Source organism: Pelodiscus sinensis, chromosome 2 (genome assembly GCF_049634645.1).
Source record: "Pelodiscus sinensis isolate JC-2024 chromosome 2, ASM4963464v1, whole genome shotgun sequence".
In the NCBI taxonomy this organism is placed as follows: Eukaryota; Metazoa; Chordata; order Testudines; family Trionychidae; genus Pelodiscus; species Pelodiscus sinensis.
In genome coordinates, this window is record NC_134712.1 from 41,059,796 (window position 1) to 41,075,591 (window position 15,796).

General features: G+C 39.1%; 1 protein-coding gene across 1 annotated transcript in view; it reads right to left on the reverse strand.

Annotated features, from left to right (window-relative positions):
• Window positions 1-2,035: 2,035 nt before the first annotated feature.
• The window catches only part of CIBAR1 (CBY1 interacting BAR domain containing 1), a 33,017-nt gene continuing 19,256 nt past the window's right edge, over window positions 2,036-15,796 (reverse strand). The window contains 4 exon segments of the mRNA XM_075920386.1: window positions 2,036-3,424; window positions 8,779-8,898; window positions 11,921-12,034; window positions 13,563-13,667. Of these exon segments, the coding sequence (XP_075776501.1) occupies window positions 3,320-3,424; window positions 8,779-8,898; window positions 11,921-12,034; window positions 13,563-13,667 (444 nt within the window). The 3' untranslated portion in view covers window positions 2,036-3,319.

Below are 15,796 nucleotides of genomic sequence, written 5' to 3' on the forward strand. Positions count from 1 at the left end.
CTGGTTCGAGCCATCTCGTTCCCACCTCCTTCACCTGCTGGGCCACGGCTCGCGGTTGCTCATGAAGATCGTACCGGGCTTCGCGGAATCGTCGGCGATGGGTCTCCGGGGTGACCCCCAGCTGGTCAAGAACCGCCTCTTTGACCTTAAAATAGCAGAGCGTGTCGTGGGCCGACATTCCCCGTTACGCTAACTGGGCCAGCCCCGACAAGTAGGGGGCGAGAAGGGTCGCCCAATGTTCCTGGGGCCATTTTGCTGCGGTGGCCACCCTCTCAAAGGTCACGAGGAATGCCTCAGGGTCACCCTCCAGCCCCAGCTTGGTTAGCCGTATGGGCAACTGTGTCCCAATCCCTTCACCTCCTCCGGGGTTCCCGGCCACCCCGGGTATCCCTGCCGGGGCTCCTCGCGCCATCCGGTCCTGCCGTTCTTGGAATTGGGTGAGGAGCTGTTGCAGTGCCTGCATCTGCTGTTGCTGCTGCACCTTTTGGGTTTCCGTCCACCACTCCAAGATCTTATTTGCCTCCATCTTCTCCTATCAACCAACACCCCGTTAACTTCCCTTTCTTGTGTCCAGACCCCCGTCTCGGGGCCTACAGTACCCACATTCTCCACCACGTGTGAGGGTTCCGCCTCGCAGGGACGCTTATGTCCGCTCCCCCTCTCTCGGCTGCGCCCCCTTGCCCCGCTTGGGGCCACCTCCCCTCTTGCCACGCCTAAGCTGCCAGCCCCTGGCACTTAGGCACTCTTGCCCTCTGCCTGCTGGGGAAGGCGGTCCGGGCCCGCCCTCGCTCCGAACCCCTGGCCCAGGGCCCTAAGGTCAGGACGAAAATCCTCACCTAACGGGATGGGTCAAGAACCCTAAACTCCCTCGCTCTCGGGGTCCACGCCCCCGCCCTGGGCCACTTCTTCCCCAGTCCTAGGCTGCCTCTCGCCCGAGGCCTTCCCGGTGCGGCCCTACCCAGGGTCTCCAATACCTGGGCCCGCTGACACTCTGCTGCAGTGCCCCGTCTCCTGAGGGCCCTTCCCTCTTGCTGGCGCTGGGCTCCCTTTTAAACTGCCCGCTGGCCGCAGGCATATGACGTCACCGCCCGCTTCATCTTCCCGTGACTCCTCGGGCCGGTGTGCCGGTGACGCCACCCTCGCCATCTCCCCCCCTCCCCCCTCTGTCCCCGCGGTCCGTCTGCCCCGGCTCGTCACCCAGCCGGTGCGTCTCCGCCCTCGCTCTTGGGGCGCGGGCGGCTATACTTCCTGCAGGGGCTGCAGCAGGGATGCAGCGGTTTCAGGGAGGGGCGGGGCTGCCCCGCCACAGTGCCTCATTGAGTAATGTGCTTACCCTGTCCTTGGTCTTTATGCCTGCTTTATGCAGTTACATTTTGGTAGACTTCTGACATCCCAGTTGCTACAGCCATCCTTCATGACCACATTTACTGTACTTTTAATCTCTCTATACCTAGACAAACTGACCCAGTCTAAGGAGCATTTGCTATCTCCATTTTTGGAAGGATCCTAATTGCTTCTCATTCCCCACCCCATTTAAATACAGTACAAAACTCACTTTGTATGCTATTTACACTTGATAAGATGTCAACCAGATTGTCAATTTGGGTGATTTGATCAGATGACTTACTATCAAATGGAAAGGATATGATCTAAATTCCACACGAGTGCTTATCAATTGTTTTCTGCCAACATTTTTACTGCAATATTATTGGATTTCTTTTGAACTGCAACATGTTTTAAGAGATTCATTTGGATTTTCACCAGTGTTACATGATAGTAAGACTCTTTTCCTCTAAACAAGTGTGTATTATGTCCTACAGCATCAACCCTTGAATATTACTTGTCAATGTAAGAGAGTGAACTAAGTGCATTTGTTTTCTCCACAGTAATTAAAACAAGTATTTTACATGTCAGAGAATCCAACTGTATTTTATTCAGTTGAGCTACTGGCTGGTTAAGATATTAATTTAGAGGGTTTTTTTTTACTTATTCCTAGATACAGGTAAGTGTTTCAATTCCAAATGACAAAGAAGAGTTGGCTTAAAAAAATCTTTATTTTTTTCCATCTTAACTGCAGATTCAAATTAGTAAATACTAGAGTTTAAGATGATTAAAATACTGAAACAACTATTTGGCAGACAAACTGTCACTCCATACAATAATACTGAATACAAATTTTATCCAGGAATGAGTTTTACAAGAAATACGTAGGAAAATACTTTGAAATCTTGTATCAACTGTCCGTAACTGCTATAGTAATGAGAATTAGTAATTGACTAATATAAAAGGCAAGTATGAAAAGGTGATGAATACGAATACAATATTCTTTTATCATGAAGGCACTTTCACCTAAAAAGGAAGCTATATGAAAAGGAGAGCTCTTGGGCTACATGTGCAACAGAAAGTTTATTTAAGCGATGCAATTCTAGCTACATGATTCCAGCTTTACCCTGTGAGGGATCAACAGGAGAAACTCTCCTGTTGACTTCCCTTAATATATTCCACAAGAAGAGAACAACAGGGTCTACAGGAAAGTGATCTGTGGTTGGTTTGGCTGGCCTTAACTAGACCTGCTATATTGGCAGCTAGTTGATTGATCTCAGAGCATCAAGCTAGGCTGTAGTGTAGATGTAGCTTTGGACTAGAACCGTGCTTCTAATATAAGCCATTTACACCACTGCAGTGGTGTAAAACCATAGAACCATCTTAACTAGCTAATTGAGGCTTTTCAAGAAACAAAGGTAGAAGACAGCAATTTTCTGCCTGCAACTCTGTGACAAAGGCATTGATAGGCAAGGTAGTATAGCAGGGCAACTTCTGTATTTTGCTTTGCAGCAACACAACAGCTCTTGGGTTGAGGACCGCCTGGCCTAAGTTGCACTAGTAGCTGCATTACAACCTGGCCCCAAGATTGGGTGAAATTAAGCTAGTACACAGATACAGCTCAGCTAGATCTAAGAGTGAGGATCCCTGTGTGCATTATCTCTCATTAAATATTACAGTATATCCCTTTGAATGCAATAGACAAAAATGAAGCTTGACTAAAATTAAATAGAACATATTAAAGTGTTCAATAAAAGTCTACTGAAATGTTTGCTTTTCATTTTCAGTACACTTAGTTACAATCTTCAAGACTGACTTACTGTTCAAGTAATAAATAGCCAAACAGAATTAAATGTTGCTGCCAATTTCTTGCTGCTCTGTTGTCATTTTAATGGATGACCTCAGTGAAATCTCGTAATTAACACACAAACTGTTTAGCAAAGAAAGGCCTTTCTTGTTACTGGAAAATAAAAACAACTTGGAACAGGTCTCAAAGTTATCTCTCTTCCTTTGTAGCTTCCAATTCATCCTCTTCGTCCTCTTCCTCGTCCTCCTCCTCATCTTCCTCCTCATCTTTTCTTAGCCGACTGTTAGAAATTTGCTATGAACAGAATCAAACAAGTCATACTTCTGAATGACTTTGGGGGGGAAAAAATCTCCCTATCCCAAATTCATGCAGTTTTAGGATTGAACTGGCTGTATTCAAAGAAATATCAATCTGTTTCCTGACGGGAATATAATACCATACATAAGACAATACATAATGTAAACTTCAGCTAGTTAACTGCAGAGAATGATTTTAAAATGTTGCTCATATGATAACAGTACCAGTAAAAGAAAAATTTACACTTATGAGAAAGCAGCAGTCCAAAACACCTAGATGGGTCATATCTACACTATGGCTGCTACAGCAATATGACTATAGGTGCCGTAGCTATGAAGTGCAGATTCTTCCATAGGAACTCCACTTGTTTGAAGGAACCATTCTTCCATCAACCTAATAATAAAGGATGACTCTGACTCCCTTTGTCCTGTAACTGTCAACCTAGCTGTTAAGCATAAACTAGTCTGTGGGAAATCCAAATTTGGTTCCTTGATATAGTGAGCCAGCCACGCAGCAAACACTCTGGAGGTCTTGTAAGAATTAAACAGACTCCAACCTCTTCAGTTAGCAAGAATCAGCAATGACAGGCTCCAGAGTAACATTAAAGTCTTTTCCTTGAGAGGATTACAACAAGGTACGGTCTCAAGAGCATGATTGGGTAAGCCTTCCTTCTAGATTTTTCAAATTCATAGTTGTGGAGTTTCTGCAACCTCCCTTTTTGCACAAATTTTGGAACTCTTCTCACCCACAGTTTTCCATGCATGTATGATGTATTTCAGACCCTGCCCTCCCAGCATTAAGCTCTGTCTATACTTGCAAATTTAAAGCATATGTGGGGGCAGTGCAGTCAGGTCAAGAGCACTAGAAGAGGGCTCTCCCAGGGCATGTCTACACTAGGGGAAAAAGTAAAATTCAGATATGAAACTTCAGTATGTTAATTGCATAGCTGAAGTACCTTAACTCAGCTTTTGGCGCCATCTACATTGCAGGAACTCGAAAGGAAAACACTCTCCCTTCGACTTCCCTTACTCCTCGTGAAAGCAGGACTACCAGTATAGACCCTCTCAGTTCGATTTAGCTGTCTTCACTAGAAGATTGACAGCGGCAGCTTCGACCTTCCTCTGTAGGGTAGGTGTATCCCCAAGTCCTCTACCTCCATAAGTGGAATAGGTAAGTGCACTGGGAGTGTGGCTCCCAGTACTATAGCTTGGTTTACACTGGTGCTTTACAGCTTTGTAACTTTGTACTCCAAGGAATGACTTTTCACACCCCTGAGCCAGAAAGTTGAAACACAGTAAAGTATCATTGTAGACACAGTTATCTTGGAAGGATGAAATAAATGTCCTAACCATAACCTGCATAGAAGGCGGCTGCTGTCCAATTCTATTCTAGCTTCAGACAACCTGTACTGTCCAGTCCCCCCTTGCTCCTGTCATAAATGTTAACGGTGATTCACACTCTTACAGAAGCTGGAATCAGGCCTATAGTTAAACATACAAAGGGTGTTGGTCTGCCTGAAAATGGGGAAAAAAACCCACAACCCAAAACAGGCGCTGGTGGAGTAACAAGCAATGCAAACATTAAATCTGGTTATTTCTCTCCCTGGTTCACTTTTCTGAAAAGGTTTTCGTTCCAAGTGTCCTTTGAAACCTTTTTTTTTTTTAAATAACCTAGCTCCATTAACTGCGTCTTGTCTCTTATCAGATAATGTTGGCAGGTCTAGACCTGATCTGTGCAGATTCAACCCACAAATCCCATCTATTTTTAAGCACTAGATGAATATGTTCTTGACTGAGTAAACTGGCATTTCTTAAAAGTTACTTTGGATAGATTTGGTTTAGGCCCTAAATTTAAAAAATGGGATTAACTTCCAATATTGCTACCCATATACTATTGAGTGAATGGAAAATTATCAGAAACATTCCTCATTTTTAGAGGCACAAGACAAGAATGCCCCATATCACCTTTTTGCTACAGCAATGTAATCACTTGCCCAATCACTCATATAATGTTAACAGAAATGGAATTACAATAGGGAACACATATCACCCTTGTGTGCAGATGTCAAGGCATGTATTACAAATCCAGCTCTCCACTACTAATTGCAAGAAGAAATCTTTGGCAAAAACTCAGGATTTAAAATAACCAGGTCAGAGGGGCTACATGTAGGTGAGGGCTCTGATTTATAGATTATAAAAGAAATATAAATATAAATGAGTAACTACATTAAAATAACTGGGAATATACATTTCTAAATGAGGGTAAGATTTATAATACTCTTAATTTTGCTCCTTTGAGTAAAAAAAAAAAAAAAAGACATCTAGAAAACAAACTTTGTATTTTTACCGTAATTAAGCAAATGAAAGTTGTTAAAATGAATATCTTAATTTTCCAAAGGTTCCCAGTTTTAGTCCCAGAAAGTCTTGTAGACCAATGGCAACCACTAATAAATTCATTTGCAGAAATAATCCCAGATTTAAGCAATCTATTATAAAGGTCAGGATACAAGGTAGAATTGGCTTTATAACCACACTATTAAAAAAACAAGAGAAGTGTGGAAGGGTTTATTTAGAAAACTAAAGCTAAATTCATATCCATAGTAAACGACCTAGAAATTAACACCATTAAAAAAAGCCAGGAAGTTTTGACATTTGGGAACTTACAGGTATATCAAAATTCAGCTGTTTGGAAAAAAATATATTTAGATCACCTAGTGAAATATGACTCATGATACACCAAATTCCAGGTTTTCAACATACGCTATTAAGACTATTAAGACATTTTTCAACCCATCCCACAAAAAATGTGTTGGAAACTGAAGAACTACTCACTACATACATGAAACACAAAGATAGATGCTCCGAAATATCCTGTATAATAGACATTTTATGATTTAATCTGTGACCCGGTTTCTCCATTGGTAAAATGGGAAAACAACATCTTCCAGCAGTATTGTGAAGGTTAATAAATAAGTCAAACAGTATGCAACTGCTAATGTAATTATCATTTGGTTTTAACGGACCTTGCTTGTTAAAATTACAGTGAGATATTTGTCTTGCACAAAACAGAATAAAGCCAAAGATTATTCTTAAACATAAAATTCTGAAAGCCACTCTGTGCAGTAAGCCAGGTTTATGAAACAGGTCAGATTTCAACCAAGATCTCCAACTAAATCTCAAATATACAAAAATCTGACATAACCTTAACACTGAATTAAATGTCTAATAAAGGGGGATGGGTTCTGGAGTGGCTAGGGCAGTGTTTCTCAACTTTATTAAAGTACCCTTTTTTCAAAAATAAAATAAGTACCCCCCAGTACCTACAGTTTTCAGATGCACACATTTTTTTTCTACCATTGCAACACATTTGTTTAAACAGCTTAACTGTAGCCCGGTGGGCGATGACATTTTTAGGTAAAAAAAGTACAAAAATAATAAAACACTGTAAAACTTAAATTCAGTTCTCTCCTAATTTCAGTTGTGTAGAGGTAACTCCCCTCTCCCCCCAGACTTCTCTTGAGTACCCTTAAGGGTACTCCTACCACTGGTTGAGAAACACTCGCATAAGGGATAGGGCAACGGTGGGCAAAAGAGCCTCCGTGGGCCGAATCCAACCCGCGGAGGCCCTGCTGCTGCCCCCGCCCCCAAGCCAGTTAGGGTCTGGATGCAGGGTAACACTGCAAAGCCTCCTCCTGCCCTGCCAGGAGTTCGTGGTGGAGAGCGAAGGAGGCTTCACAAGCTCACCCACTCCCAGGCCAATCAGGGGCACTTTTTGCGGCACTTCCTGCACTCCCCTACCCCCAGGTCGATTGTTCTGGGTGTGGGAGAGCATGCCAAGCCTCTTGGGGCCTCGGTGCCTAGTGGGAATGTGGGGCAAAGGGGCTCTCCCACCCCCAGACCATGATTGGTCTGGGGTACCCCTGCCCCCTCCCCTTTAGGCCCCGTCTCTTCCGGGGTGGCCCGGGCCTACTTCAAAAATTTTTGAAGTAGCCCCCCTGGGCAAAAATTATTGCCCACCCCTGGGATAGGGCATTTGCCTAAGGAGGACAGGGTGGTGGGTTCAGGCTCTGGTTAGACTAACAAAATGTATAGCTAACAACTCCTCCAGAAACAGTAATTAAGCATCACCGATTTAATGTATTCAGAACATTAGCTGTACTGTCTCTGTAAATACAGCAGAGGGATATAAAACAGAAAATATTTAGTATACAGCTGTGTTAATACTGTGCATATCTGAGGGTTAACTACAATTTAGTGAAATTTTTCATGATTTTTGAAAGTGTAAATATAGGAGAGCTTGAAATATCTAGAATGAGATTTAACTAGCAATTGTAATACTTTGGAGTTAATTAGCAATTTAGCAGAGTTGCTGACTCGAGTCCCACGACTTGAACTCGAGTCTGACTTAAGTTGCCAAGGTGACTCGACTTGAGACTCAACTTGGGTTCATTGTTTATGACTTGAGACTCGCTAATTTTGTTAAATCGACTTGGTGAATTTCTCACAACCTGCAATAATTTTCTTTGTAAGATATCTTTTCATCTTACTCTTTTTTGCCCTACTATGGTATTTTTTTAGACATATTATTTCTTCCAGTGTTGTCAAGAATTTTTGCTTCTGCCATACCTCCAATTATTTGCATGACTTCACTTCTTTAATTCTTCATTGTCATCTCCCTCTTCATTTTTTTAAAATTTATTGGACACATTTTATAATGTAATATAAAAAGCTTCCTATTCTATCCATACTTGATCATTTTATTCATTATGAATTATCTATCCTTCAGTGGAATGCATTCTTGCTGCAATCATTAATACTGACAAGTCTTACTCAATTTCTGAATCTTATTCTTATACATTTACCTTTCCTAAAAAGTCACTGCCACAAAGCTAGCTCTTCTAAAATGAAGTAAATATTTTTAAATGTTTCTACAGAATTCTCCTCTACATTTTATACTTGATAATGGACAGTTTTCATTTCCTACAAAATCATTTCACAAACTTAGTCATTCTCAAATTAAGAGGAGAAAAAAAGTTTCATCTATTTTATTCTTCTATCATCCAATAGTTTATTTTTTATATTAGTTTTTAGTATTTACTATTGTATGCAAATCTTAGTATTAAGAAGGCTATAATTTCCTAGACACAAAATACAAAACAAAAATGTTCACTGAACATATCTGGAGTGAATTCTTCCCCATGTTCAGATAGCATACTTTGATATAGGCCCATTAAAGCCAGTGGAACTATGACAATTTACATCACTTTTGAATAAGCTCCTGCAATACTGTCTCTATTTTAATACATCTTCTGGAATTAATCTGGAATCTAATATTCATGTTTTCTATCTTACCTGTATCATCCCAGATGAAAATTTTGATGAGCCAGTTCTTTGAAGGGGAGACTTTGAGTTTGCACGGACTATGTCTAAACGAGATTGATAGTCTGGTGGATATAGGGAACTTCGAAAAACCTGTTCAAAGAAAAATGGCAGTAACTATAGTGCCATGATATAAATGCCACGCTGACAGCCAATATTCCCTCCAATTTTTTCTAATATGTAGAATATATTTTATGCATTGGGGCAGTGTTTCTTAAACTTTTTAAGACCGAGGAACACCAAACAATATCTTTTTTATGGGGGAACGCCAAGGATTTTTTTGTTCAGGGAAATAAAAAGCCCCCAGGGAAAAGTTGAGCCAAAAAAAAAAAAATTGCCCCTTTAAGGGTGGCCATTCCCCAGGGAAATGTTGTTGACTAAAAAAATAAATAAATAAAATTTAAAAAAATAAAAAAAAGGTATGTCCCTTTAAGGATGGCCATTTTGAATTCTGTTCTCTCCGTGGCGCACACTTTAAGAAACACTGCACTGGGGCATGTGTGGATGTGCACCACTAGTAGAAACACATGCTGGCAGCTGTGGGCACTAGGTTAATCAACTAGGAAGCACCTGAATCTCTCCAGGGTTGCTGCCCAAGAGCACAGCTTTCAGAAAACCCTGCTAACAGCTCAAGAGACTTAAGCAATGAGGAGTCCTGTGGCACCTTATAGACTAACTGAAGTGTAGGAGCATAAGCTTTCGTGGGCAAAGACCCACTTCGTCAGATACATGTAGTGGAAATTTCCAGAGGCAGGAATAAATATGCAGGCCAGGATCAGGCTGGAGATGACGAGGTGGATCCAATCAAGGAGGATGAGGCCCACTTCTAGCAGCTGATCTGGAGGTGTGAATTCCAAGAGAGCAGAAGCTGCTTCTGTAGTTAGCAAGCCATTCACAGTCTTTGTTTAATCCAGAGTTGATTGTGTCAAACTTAAAGATGAACTGTAGCTCAGCAGTTTCTCTTTGAAGTCTGGTCCTGAAGTTTTTTTGCTGCAGGATGGCTACTTTTAGATCTGCAATTGTGTGTCCAGGAAGATTGAAGTGTTCCCCTACAGGTTTTTGTATGTTGCCATTCCTAATATCAGATTTGTGTCCATTGATTCTTTTACGTAGGAACTGTCCTGTTTGGCCGATGTATATAGCAGTGGGGCATTGTTGGCACATGATGGCATATATTACGTTGGTGGATGTGCAGGAGAATGTACCAGTGACAGTATGGCTGATCTGGTTAGGTCCTGTGATGGTGTTGCTGGTGTATATATGTGGGCAGAGTTGGCACCGAGGTTTGTTGCAAGAATTGGTTCCCGAGTTCGAGTTATTGTGGTGCGGTGTGTAGTTGCTGGTGAGAATATGCTTCAGGTTGGCGGGTTGTCTGTGGGCAAGGACCGGCCTACCTCCCAAGGCCTGTGAAAGCGAGGGATCATTGTCCAGGATGGGTTGTAGATCACTAATGATGCGTTGGAGAGGTTTTAGCTGGGGACTGTAGGTGATGGCCTGTGGTGGATCCACCTCGTCATCTCCAGCCTGATCCTGGCCTGCATATTTATTCCTGCCTCTGGAAATTTCCACTACATGCATCTGACGAAGTGGGTCTTTGCCCACGAAAGCTTATGCTCCTACACTTCAGTTAGTCTATAAGGTGCCACAGGACTCCTCATTGCTTTTGCAGATTCAGACTAACACGGCTACCCCTCTGATACAATAGACTTAAGTTCTCTAACACAAGTACAGCATCAGAGAGTGACAATACATTCTTACCCTCCAACCTTGACTTAAAAACTAACTCTGGAATGAAGAAAAAAATTCAGTCTACACTTAGTATGCTCTAAAATTAATGCTGTTCAATGTTATTTTCTGAAGTTTTTTCTATGAATTATAAATAAGTTGATCAAGTACACAGTATTGATATGTTCAGACTTCTGAAAGGTGTTTGACTTGGTACCACATGATATTTTAATTGAGAAACTAGAATCATACAAAGTAAACATAGCACACATTAAATGAATTAAAAAGTGACTAAATGATAGGGGGTCGCAACATTATAAGTAGATAGTCATCAAGCATTTGTACTGAGGTCCTACAGATAGCAATTCTTGGGCCTACATTTTTTTCAATGATCTTGAGAAAAATAAAATTACTGATAAAGTTAGCAGAAAACTCATCACAAGGCAGTCCTAAATAATGAAGAGGACAGCTCACTCATACAGACTCATCTAAGGTGGGTGCAAGCAAACAATATTTTCATTTCATTACATTTGAATACAGCCAAATGTAAGATCATACTATATAGACACAAAAAGGTAGGCTATGCTTACAGACAGTCCTACTGGATAGTCATATGAACATGAGCTCCCACTAATGCTGAAGCTAGAAGGGCTAACAACATCTCTGGAGTGGGATATCTAATAGGAGTAGGGAAGTTATATTTGACAATGGTGCAACTGCTACTGGAATACTGTTGAAAAATTGAAGAAGGTTCAGAAAAGAACCATGAGTATGATTAAAGGATGGGGAAAATGTGCCTTTTAATGGCACACTCAAGAAGCATAATCTACTTATCTTATAAAATAGAGGGCTATGGGATGATTTAATTATAGTCTAACAAGTACCTACATAGGTAACAAATACTTAAATAATGGGCTCTTCAATCTAGCAGACAAAGGTATAACAAAATCCAATGGCTGGAAATTTAATCTAAACAAATTGAGAATAGAAATAAAGAGCACATTTTTAACAGAGAGTGTAATTAACTACTGAAACAATTTACCAAGCTTTGTGGTGGATTCTTTATCAATGGATAATCTGGATTGGATGTTTTTCTAAAAGAAATGCTCTAACATTCAATCACAGTTATTTGACATAAAGCAGGATCTAAGAAAGTCCTAATGACTTTGTTACTCGAGATTAGAAGAAATAATAACAATGGTTTAAAAATCAGTATATGAATTTCTACCCACTTTAAAGCTCCTTTACACAGTTGTAGTAGTGTAAAAGATGCCTTAGTTAAATGAAAATCGGTCCTTTCTTTTTTATTATTATTTACTTACAAGGCCACGTTGCACACTAGATCTACAAATGTTGGCTAAGTTAGAAAATTAATGTTGATTGTTCTTACCTCTAAATCTTCATTCTCCTCAATATTGTGAATATTTTGGTAGGCAGCAGTGTAAATCTCTAAAGCTTTTCCATGGAATAGCATTTCAATAGTTATAAATTCAGAAAATATGCTCTAAAATTGAGAGAGAGGTTGTATTTGTATGCAGCTATATTATATGACAAAAGGACACTGCGGCTTCCAACACAAACTAGCACACTTGTATCATTAATATCCTATGAAAAACAGCAATACAGTTCAATGCATTTTTAAGTTTAACTTCAATTCTAGTTATTAACTCCTAAGTCTGTTGTCAGCTTGGCAAACACTATCTATCCTGTTCCCACTTAATATACCATTTTAATTCCTAGCAAACAGTTGACTAGTGACATATAAACAGGCACTGAAGAAGAAAATGAGAATTTTCTCACTAACTAAAACCTGCCTATGACAACTCTCACTAGCAGTGTTAGATTTTCAAACAGATATAGTGTTGTCTCATTTATACAGTCCCTCTCCGTTAAATGTTGCATTTTATTTCCTTAAAAATACTCTGTCAATTGCAATTTAATGACAATAATCTCCTGAAAACTTAAAATTGGTTAGGAAGAATCTTTTTATTTTACTATCTATATAGATTTTTGTTAACACATACCAGAAAACCCTGCCTTTTCTCGAATATAATTCACCACTCTCTCCAAAACTACTGAAATGACTCTTATCCATGTTACTATATATATATATGTTTTATTTTGTCTTCCTCCCCTCCTTTTTTTCCTGTTTGGGCTACTTATTTAATTTTCAAATTAAAAAGAAGTAGCCCAGTTCAGTAACTTTATAGTAAAGCTGAGATGGCATTTTTAATTCCTTTTCAGTCATTTATATCCTTTTGGGTTTAAGTCTTTTATGTTTATTTTCTCAGATAAGAGGGAAATGAAGGCCTTATACACTTAATCAGAAAACACTTCTTATAATAGTAGCCGTTTTAATTCCAATAACCTAGTCAAATTCCAAGTTGAGTAGTTATATTCTGCTTCTGATAGCTGTTGCTCAGTACTGCCACTTCGTTCCACCCACAAATGCAACTATCTACTGGAGGGAATACGGCAGCTGTTTAACAGTACAGCGAGACACTAGAGGCACACCTACACAGCAGGGCAAAAGCTAAATTAAGCTATGCAACTTCAGCTACATCAATTGTGTAGCTTAAGTCAAAATAGCTTAACTCTGCTTTTGGCGCTGTCTACACAGCAGGAAGTCGAAGAAAGAACACTCTTCCTTCAACTATCCTTATTCCTTGTGAAATGAAGATTACAGGAGTCGGAGTAAGAAGTCCTCCAGCTCACCATTATTTCAAAATAATTGCTTAATACTCTTCTTTATTTCAGAATAACGTCAGTAGACATAGCCTAAATGATATTCAGGAAACATTTAACAGTGGATCCAAATGAAATGAAGAATAACTAGTTAATTTTTATATGTTATTATTTGGGTATTGAAATAGTTGTGAAAAATCACCATATTTGCACCAATTTATATTTGTGCACAGTTTACCTGAACTGGAGGTAAGCCTAGCTTTGCCAAACAAACAGCAGCTAAAATCATTTTGACAAAATGTGATGCTTTAAACTGAAATGTAAACTATATACATTTGCATGCATACCTTTATGTCCTTTATTTTCTGTTTTTCAAAATTGTCAATGGTCTCCTCCAACTGCCGACTTGTTCGAGTTGCATCCATCGAAGCTCTCTGTAGATCACTTTCAGCCTTATAAAAATAACCAAAGAGAGATTTTTTTCCCCCTTAAATTAATATTTAAAAGGTTATGCACTGTGCTTTACTTTGGAAACCTTTAGACTGCCCTGACTGTGCAAGTTACAGTAATTTAGATTTTTTTGAGCGTTGGACAATAATATCACTTACACTGATTTACAGCCCTTTAGAAGAATTCTCAAAGATTTGTACAAGAATCAAAGTCAAATTTAGAAAACGTGAACAGTAATTCCTGATTTTAAAAAGTACACTATGCAAGTGAGTCTCTAAAAGCCTTTTTAAACTGGGCCAATGACTTTATATATACACACCTTATGGTGGTGAATTTTCTTGGTAAAAGAAAAACATCTGGTTCTGATATGAGTAAAAATTCTTATGGACTTATCTCTATATTGTAAGGTACTATACACTACACTAATTTTGTGTGCATTAGACAAAGTATCAGTGTCTTCATTTTGGATACTTATTCCCACAAATAACATTTAAAATTAAAGAAAACCACTACATTATTAAACAATGTTAGCATATTCAGTCTCATTCTGGGGTTTAATCTATGTATAAACAGTATATACTATTTAATTTGTAATGTGAATAGGGTATTGTGTTAGTGTACAAAGCAATTTTAGATATCTCAGGTTCAAGCTGCAGTTAAGTAACAGTACTTATTTTGACTTCAGCTTAACTCAATATTTGATTAATAATGCATGTTAAATTTTCTCCATATAGGCCAAAAACCATTTCTAGAAGAGCATATCCTTGGATAATTTAAGCACAAATTGCAAGAAATATTGTATTTGTTGCCAGTTACAGTATATCTACAAGCCTTGCATAGATATACAATACTATTGAAACACAGAATTTGTTGTGTGATCCTGAAACTAATCTGCAGATATAGATCTGTATGCCCTCACAGAGTCCTACTGAATTTAATGGGAGTTGTACAAATGCAAGGGTCCACATCCAAGGGCTTATAGATTCATTTGCAAGACTGTAATATTTTGAATAGAAACAACTTGAAACTAAGGCTACTGAGTGCCCTTGCCAAATGTGGTAGCTTTAGAGTCATATTTAGCTCTTTTAAAAAATATTCTTTCCTCCTGTCAAAACAGAAAAACAAGTGGAAAACAGTAAAAATGAACAGGTTGTCAAATGTAAAACCAAGACAAGGTGATAAAACAAACTAATTTATAGTTTTATACTATTCTTACGTATTCCTTTAACTATATTAAGTAAAAAATTAAGCATACATTTGTTATGTTAACTGTTAACTTTCACTTCTATTGCTACCTTGGTAACTTAGACACATCAGAAAAAGGTAAAGTGCCTTCTATTGTATATTCCTGAAGTCAACTCCATATCCTGATATACTCTGAATGCTGCTTTGAAAATGATATTGTTATGAAAGAAACAGCAACTCTGAGGACAAACAGGGTCAATTTTAAGGATGGAAGAGCACAAGGGTCAGCTTGGGTGCTATTTTACATAAGCGCCATATTGCTGTGTCACGTGGCTATTTCTTGATTGTGTTTTGTCCAGCTTTCCCACACCCCAATCCAATCTGCAGCCTCTACTGTGGGTTTTTGGTTTTTTTGCTTGAAAAATGGGAGATGTTGAAAATGTAAGCTGCCTAGGCCAGCAAAACAGCTAGGCCAGCTCCCATTTACAATGATCTATGGAATTAGTAATAAGCAAACATACACCATCTCCATCTCTCCATTTAGGCCCCAATTCAACAAAGTTCTCAGCACTATATTAATTTTAAGTATAAATAACACCCTACCTGCTCAGCAAAGCATTAAGCCTACATATTTTCCTAAATCTTCCAATAATGCACTGCAATAGATAGTTTTTGGCATATTATATTTGTCTGGTACAGTTTTGTCACTACTGATATTTAGTAAGTAGCAGATATTGCAATGTTAATTATATTACTGTCATGATAATAGACTGCTAATCTTGATCTGCTTTTAATAGATAGGTCCACATATTTTATGTATTAGTTTCTTAGGAAAAACAGTATGTTGTAATACAATAAAATACTAAAGCATGCTAATTAAAAGATTTTCTTCCGATATTTCCTCTTCAGAAACACAGCACACACCTGTGACTGAAATTATTAATAA